The 7,529-nt window shown below is 40.2% G+C and overlaps 1 protein-coding gene across 4 annotated transcripts in view; it reads right to left on the bottom strand.

The window, feature by feature from the left end:
- The window catches only part of Tipin (TIMELESS interacting protein), a 35,107-nt gene that overhangs the window by 25,064 nt on the left and 2,514 nt on the right, over positions 1–7,529 (bottom strand). For 3 of the 4 annotated variants that reach the window (XM_021171472.1, XM_021171474.2, XM_021171475.2), the window contains exons 2-4: positions 4,652–4,787; positions 2,869–2,941; positions 2,206–2,281 (exon numbers count right to left, since the gene is read on the bottom strand). In XM_021171472.1, the coding sequence (XP_021027131.1) occupies positions 2,206–2,281; positions 2,869–2,941; positions 4,652–4,781 (279 nt within the window). In that variant the 5' untranslated portion in view covers positions 4,782–4,787. The remainder of the gene's footprint in view (positions 1–2,205; positions 2,282–2,868; positions 2,942–4,651; positions 4,788–7,529) is intronic. The other variant, XM_021171473.1, reaches the window with a different exon arrangement.

The following is a 7,529-nucleotide window of genomic DNA, read 5'->3' as shown; positions in this document are numbered from 1 at the left end:
GGCCTTCCTGGTCTACAAAAAAAAAAAAAAAAAAAAAAAAAAAAAATATATATATATATATATATGAGGAAGAACACATATTGCTCTTCCAGAGGCCTGAACTCAGTTTCCAGCACCTACATCAGACATCGAAAAAATGCTAATTCTAACTCCAAAAAATCAAACACTTTCTTCATTGGGCCTTTGAAAGCACCTGAACCCATACACATATACCCACAAATACATAGAATTAATTTTTCGTTTTTTTTTTTTTGGTTTTTCAAGACAGGGTTTCTCTGTAGCTCTGGCTGTCCTGGAACTCCCTCTATAGACCAGGCTGGCCTCGAACTCAGAAATCCGCCTGCCTCTGCCTCCCAAGTACTAGGATTAATAGAATTTTAAGTTCAAAATTAAAAAAAACAAGAATAGAACTAGAGATTATGCCATATCTTAGAGACACATATAATCAATAGAAGCAGTGTTAATTCTCATGAACCTTAAAAATGACTCTTTAAGGTGGTGGTGGTGCACCAGACTTTAATTCCAGCACTTAGGAGGCAGAGGCAGGTGGATCACTGAGTTTAAAGAGTCCAGCTTTATCTATAAAGTGAGTTCTAGAATAGCCAGAGCTGCACGGAGAAACCCTGTTTTGAGAAACTAAAATAAATAAATAAATAAATAAATAAATAAATAAGAAGACTCCTTAAGAAAAAGCAAAGTAAATGTTATTTCAATAGACTTTTAGGGTATAAATTTGGGCTGAGAGACTCAGACGTAATTTTCCTAAAGTCATGTTAATTAAATATAGTGGCAAAAAAATGAAGCTATACAAGATGATCTCTTAATTCTTCCAAGTACCCTTTCTATTTCAATGGAGCTATTTCTCTAGAGGTGATGATTAACAGCAGTATATATTCAGTGTGTATGTATACATATACACATACATACACACACACACACACATATATATATCTATATCTATAATGTGTATATATACATTTTTTTTCATTCTGTGATATACTCAGATTCTTTTGTTATGTTTGAGACAGGGTTTCTCTGTCCTGGAACTCACTCTGTAGACCAGGCTGGCCTCGAACTCAGAAATCTGCCTGCCTCTGCCTCCCAAGTGCTGGGATTAAAGGTGTGAGATTCTAAAGAACATAATCAACCCAGTTTCACTGGGCTTTTTTTTTTTTTTATCTCACTTTCCTGTTTTTAATTTACTTTTTTACTTATTCACTTTACATCCCACTCACTTGTCCCCCTTCCTGTTCATCCCCTTCCACAATCCTTCCTCTACCCCTCCTCTCCTCCTTCTCCTCTGAGGCCCCATAGGTATCCCCGCATCCTAGCACATCAAGTCTCTGCAAAGCTAGGAGCTTCCTCTTCCACTGAGGCCAGAAAAAGCAGTCCAGCTAGAAGAACATATTCTATGTACAGGCAACAGCTTTTGGGATAGCCCCTGTTACAGCTGTTTGGGACCCACATGAAAACCAAGCTGCATATCCGTTACATATGTAAAACGTGTAAAAACAAAAAAGAAAAGCTCTAAAATAAGACAGGTATGATGATACAAGCCTTTAATCCTACCACTTGGGAAGCAGACAAAGGCGGATCTCTGTGAGTTCAGGGCTAGAATACTGGTCACTGTCCTACTGCTGTGAAGAGAAATCATGACCAAGGTAAAGGTAACTCTTACCAAAGAAATCATTTAAGAAGCCTCAGAGCCCCACCCCAGGGAAACACTTCTAACAAGGCCACACCTCCCCAACCCTTCTAATCCCTTCTAATATTGCTACTCCCTGAGGACTAAGCAATTAAATATGGCACTTTTATTAAGACACAGCTAGCCAGAGTTGCATAGTGCTACTTTGTCTCAAAATTGTTTTGAATAAATAAAAGTCTAAAATAAACCAGGATGGGATGTACTCCAGTAGTATTGTTTAGCATGGGTTCTTGCACTTGCCCTGGATTCAATCGATGCCCACTGCTAAAAAATAAAGATCAGGGCTGGTGAGATGGCTCAGTGGGTAAGAGCACCCGACTGCTCTTCCGAAGGTCCAGAGTTCAAATCCCAGCAACCACATGGTGGCTCACAACCATCCGTAAGGAGATCTGGTGCCCTCTTCTGGAGTGTTTGAAGACAGCTACAGTGTACTTAGATATAATAAATAAATAAATCTTTAAAAAAAATAAATAAATAAAGATCAATCAGACATTTCTTACCTCATGACCCTTCCCCTTGAATTTCGTCTTATCAAACACATGCCTTAAGGCTGGAAGCCCTCTCTCTGAAGTCAATCTGTGAAGAGAAACATTTTGAATTTCTAGCCATATTAAAACCAAGACCATGAAAAAAAATATTTCCTCCTGAATTAGAAAAGACAAGGGGCTGGAGAGATGGCACAGCGGTTAAGAGCACTGACTGCTCTTCCAGGGGTCCTGAGTTCAATTCCCAGCAACCACACAGTGGCTCACAATCAGTGGCACAATCACCTGTAATGGGATCTGATGCCCTCTTCTGGTGTGTCTGAAGAGATGAATGGTGTACTCGTATACATAAAATAAATAAATAAATCTTATGTGGCTGGAAAGATGGCTCAGCAGTTAAGAGCAAAGGTCCTGAGTTCAAGTCCCAGCAAACACACGGTGGCTCACAACCACCTGTAATGGGATCTGATGCTCTCTTTTGGTGTGTCTCGAAACAGTGTACTCACATACATAAAATAAATAAATACAATCATTAAAAAGAAGAAAAGAAAATGTTTAAAGGAGAAAAAAATCTTTACAGAACTCTATCTGATCTCTAAATCACCCACCAAAGACTGTGATAGTAAAAGAAAAACACTGTGTAGAAATCTATAAATGTATCAAAGTAAATGCCCATACCTCGTAGCATCTAGCTTAGGTAGATTCCTCTTAACTGTTCTCTTTGGCGGAACAGGTACTCCACTCCCTGATCCTAGTAAACAGACCAAAATTTAGTACTTAAAAATTGTCCTGTGGAGCCAAGTTGATTTCTGAATTCAAGGCCAGCCTGGTCTACAGAGTCAATTCCAGGACAGCTAGGGTTATACAGAGAAACCCTGTCTCAAAAAACCAAAAAAAGAAAAAATTGACCTCTGATCTCCATATGCACACACTGTAGCACCTGTGTACCCACATATATTCAGATAAACACAAATACATATAGTTATTTTTGTTTGTTTGTTTTTAAGACAGGGTTTCTTTGTGTAGCCCTGGCTGTCCTGTAACTTGCTCTATAGACCAGGCTAGCCTCAAGTTCATTGAGATCCTCCTGCCTCTGCCTCCCAAGTGCTGGGATTGAAGAAAGGAATGTGCCACCACCACCCAGTCAGTTTTTTTTTTTTTTAAATATTTATTTATTTATTATATATAAGTACACTGTAGCTGTCTTCAGACATTCTAGAAGAGGGAATCAGATCTCGTTACGGATGGTTGTGAGCCACCATGTGGTTGCTGGGATTTGAACTCCGGACCTTCAGAAGAGCAGTCGGGTGCTCTTACCCACTGAGCTATCTCACCAGCCCCCGTTTTTGTTTTTTTTTAATCATTTGCAAAATGTATCATTTCTAGGCTAATCTGACACAGAACTATGTGGGACATTTCAGCAGGTACAGCAGGATTGCCAGAGCAAGGCTAGCCTGGGATACACTGTGAGCTCTTATCTTTTCTTTTCTTTTTCTTTTTCTTTTTTTTTTTTGGTTTTACGAGACAGGGTTTCTCTGTGTAGCCCTGGCTGTCCTGGAACTCACTTTCTAGACCAGGCTGGCCTCAAACTCAGAAATCCGCCTGCCTCTGCCTCCTGAGTGCTGGGATTAAAGGTATGCGCCACCACGCTCTTTGTCTTAAAAACTAACATACAGGGCAGGCGAGGTGGCTTAATGGTTAAGAGCTCTTCCAGAGGCCCTTAGTTCAACTCCCAGCACCCACATGGTGGCTCACAACCATCAATAATGGGATGTGAAGTCCTCTCCTGGTGTGTCTAAAGACAGTGACAGTGTACTCACATACATAAAAATAAAACAACAGGGAGCTGAAGAAATGGCTCAGCAGTTAAGAGCACTGACTGTTCTTCCTGAGGTCCTGATTTCAATTCCCAGCAACCACATGGTGGCTCACAACCATCTGTAATGAGATCTGACGCCCTCTTCTGGTGTGTCTGAAGACTGCTACAGTGTACTTACATATAATAATAAATATATCTTTTAAAAATTTTTTAAATAAATAAATAAAACAGGGCTGGAAAAATGGCTCAGCGGTTAAGAGCAGTGACTGCTCTTCCAGAGGTCCTGAGTTCAATTCCCAGCAACCACATGGTGGCTCACAACCATCTGTAATGGGATCTGATACCCTCTTCTGGTGTGTTAAAGACAGCTACAGTGCACTCATAAAATAGACAAACCAACAAACAAACCTTAAAAAATAAATAAATAAATAAATAAAAATAATAAAAAACAACAACTAAGCTTGGTGGCTCACACCTTTAATCCTAGAACTTGGGAAGCAGAGGCAGTTGGATCTTCTGAGTCTACAGGACAGACTGAACTATATGGAGAAATCCTGCTAAAAACACAAACAAAACAAAACAAAACAACAACAACAACAACCACCAAATGAAAGGATATTTTGTGACATTCTTGATACAGACCTTCCTCAGGTTCAGCGTCTGCAGGATCTCTCTCTGGCGAGGCCGGAGGTGGGAAGGGAGGAAAAGTTTCATCTTCTACATGTTCATAATCTGGTATTTCAAACAAGCCATTTTCTTCTTGCTCTAACATCTTTTCCTCCAGGAGAAAAAAAGAAAGTTATTTTTAACCAGCCAAACAGTCTTTTTTTTTTAAAAAGATTTATTTATTTATTATATGTAAGTACACTGTAGTTGTCTTCAGACACTCCAGAAGAGGGAGTCAGATCTTCTTACAGATGGTTTGAGCCACCATATGGTTGCTGGGATTTGAACTCCAGACCTTCAGAAGAGCAGTCGGGTGCTCTTACCCACTGAGCCATCTCACCAGCCCCCCAGCCAAACAGTCTTAACTATCACACAATCTAGTTCCATCCAACAGTGAAAGCCATGTTACAAACACTTAAACCACATTTCAAATTCATACATCTTTAAAAAGTAGAGAAGATATTAAGTATGAAGGAAAATGACTCATCAGAACTGAGTTGTGCTGGGCATGGTGGCAGAGGCAGGTGGATTTCTGAGTTCGAGGTCAACCTGGTCTACAAAGTGAGTTCCAGGGCAAAGGCTATACAGAGAAACCCTGTCTTGAAAACAAAAACAAACACAACAAACAAAAAAACTGAGTTGTAATGTAAATCCTACCACTAAATATTTACATGTTTTTTAATGTTTGTGTACATGGGTGTTTTGCATACGTGTAGTCTGTGTACCACATGCATACAGTGCCTGTGAAGACCAGAAGTCATTACACCACTGGAATTCAAGTTACAGAGAAACTTATGGTTGGGAATCAAACCCAGATCCTCTGTTAAGAGGTTAAGCCAGTGCTCTTAACCACTGAACCATCTCTCCAAATCCCCAGATTTATTAATTTTGATTCTTCCAACCTAGACCTTATTTTGGGACTGCAGATCCCTACTGTCCATTCTGCAGCTTTCAAATGTCTCAACAGCATTTATTATCTCATACAGAAAACTAAATTCTTTTCTGGTAGACTGTAAGGGGGTTTGAATGGGAGTGTGCTTTTAGAGGCAAGGTTTCTCTGTGTAGCCCTGTCTGTCTGTCCTGGAACTGGATCTGCAGACCAACCAGGCTGGCCTCAAACTCACAGATCAGTCTACCTCTGTTCCCACCCCCACACACCCCCACCCAGAACTGGGAACAAAGGTATGTGCTACGGCTACCACCACCACCTGGCTATAAAATTGAATTTCTAAATCCCCTCCATTCAGTGAGTGACACCCATCAAGCTGTTCAAGTTAAAGACAAGTCATCTTTGACACTTCCTCCCTATACTCAACATAACCCATCCATTTAATTTCCTAAATATTCCTTTAATATTTGTCCTCTTCTCTATAGCCTCTTCACAACACTTCTTGTTTCAAGAACACCATTATTTCCACTCACTTCTGCCTCTTTCAGTGAATTCTCACTACAGCTAGCTAAACTTTTGAAAATGTAAAGCTGACATCATGCTAAAATTCAATTTAAGAAATCCAATGTTGTTGGATGTGATGGTGAACACGTTAATCCTAGCATTCAAAAGGCAGAGGCAGACAGATCTCTCAGTTGAGGCAGTATAGTCTATATAGCAAGTTTCAGGAAAGATAGACATGGCCTCAAAAAAAGAATAAAAAATTTTTTTTCAGTATGGAGAAATAGGCTTTAAAATACACAGATCTTAATATAATTTTTGCCAGGCATAGTGGCACCGGTAATCCCAGCATTTAAAAGGAAACCAGGAGCTCAAGGTCAGTCTTGGCTACATAGCAGTTCAAAGCTGCCCTGGACCATGAGACTCTTTAAAAAAGAATAAAATGTATATAATGCCAACTTCACTTCATTCTCTCTCTTTAAATTCCTTGAAAGAGCCATTTCCACTGTCAAGAATCTAGATGTTTGTTTGTTTGTTACAAAGTTATTTTTGTTGTTTTGTTGGGGTTTTTCCCCCCAAACAGGGTTTCTCTGTGTCTTCCCAAATGGCCCGAAACTTGTTCTGTAGACCAGGTAGGCCTCAAACTCAGAAATCTGCTTATCTTTGTCTCCCCAGTTCTAAAACTAAAGCTTTGCACCACCACCACCTGGCAAAGATATATTTTTACCTGTGTGTTTGTCTATGTATATATACAGTATGCATGTGTACATGTTCAAAGAAACAAAAGGGTGTTGTATTTCCCAGAAACTAGAGTTACAAGCAGTCTTGAGTGGTGGTGTAGGTGATAGGAACAGAACCCAGGTCCTTTTCAAGAGCAGTAAATCCCTTACATCCACCAAGCCCTCCTCTTGTATTTTGAAAGACAGTCTTATATACGCCAAACTGGCCTCCAACTCCTGATCTTCCTGCTTCTATTCCCAAGTACTAACATTACATGCATTTTGAAAGCTCTTCCCTGACTTCCAATTTTGCTCAAATTTTAACCATTACCTCATCAGGAAAACCTATCTCAAACCAAGAGTTATACAGCCTGCAATCCCAACACAAAGGTAGAAGCAGGAGGAACAGAGTTCTTCCTAGTTACAGATTCCAAGGCCAGCCTGAAACCCTTAGAGAAAAGCGGCCATTCAAATGTTCCTAAATTGAATAACACTGTGTGTGTGAGTACATGTGGAAGCCTAAGAATAGCTTTCAGAAGTTCTCTCACCATCTTGAGGTAAGTTCAAATCATTAGATATATACTGCAAGCATTGTTCCCTGACAAGCCATCTTGATGGCCCAGAATTCTCTTATAAGAATTAACAGGAGCCGGGCGTGGTGGCGCACGCCTTTAATCCCAGCACTCGGGAGGCAGAGGCAGGCGGATTTCTGAGTTCGAGGCCAGCCTGGTCTACAAAGTGAGTG

The sequence above is a fragment of the Mus caroli genome, chromosome 9 (genome assembly GCF_900094665.2).
Source record: "Mus caroli chromosome 9, CAROLI_EIJ_v1.1, whole genome shotgun sequence".
Taxonomy (NCBI): Eukaryota; Metazoa; Chordata; class Mammalia; order Rodentia; family Muridae; genus Mus; species Mus caroli.
The sequence above is the reverse complement of the archived record's forward strand: the minus strand, read 5'-3'. Positions and strand labels throughout refer to the sequence as shown.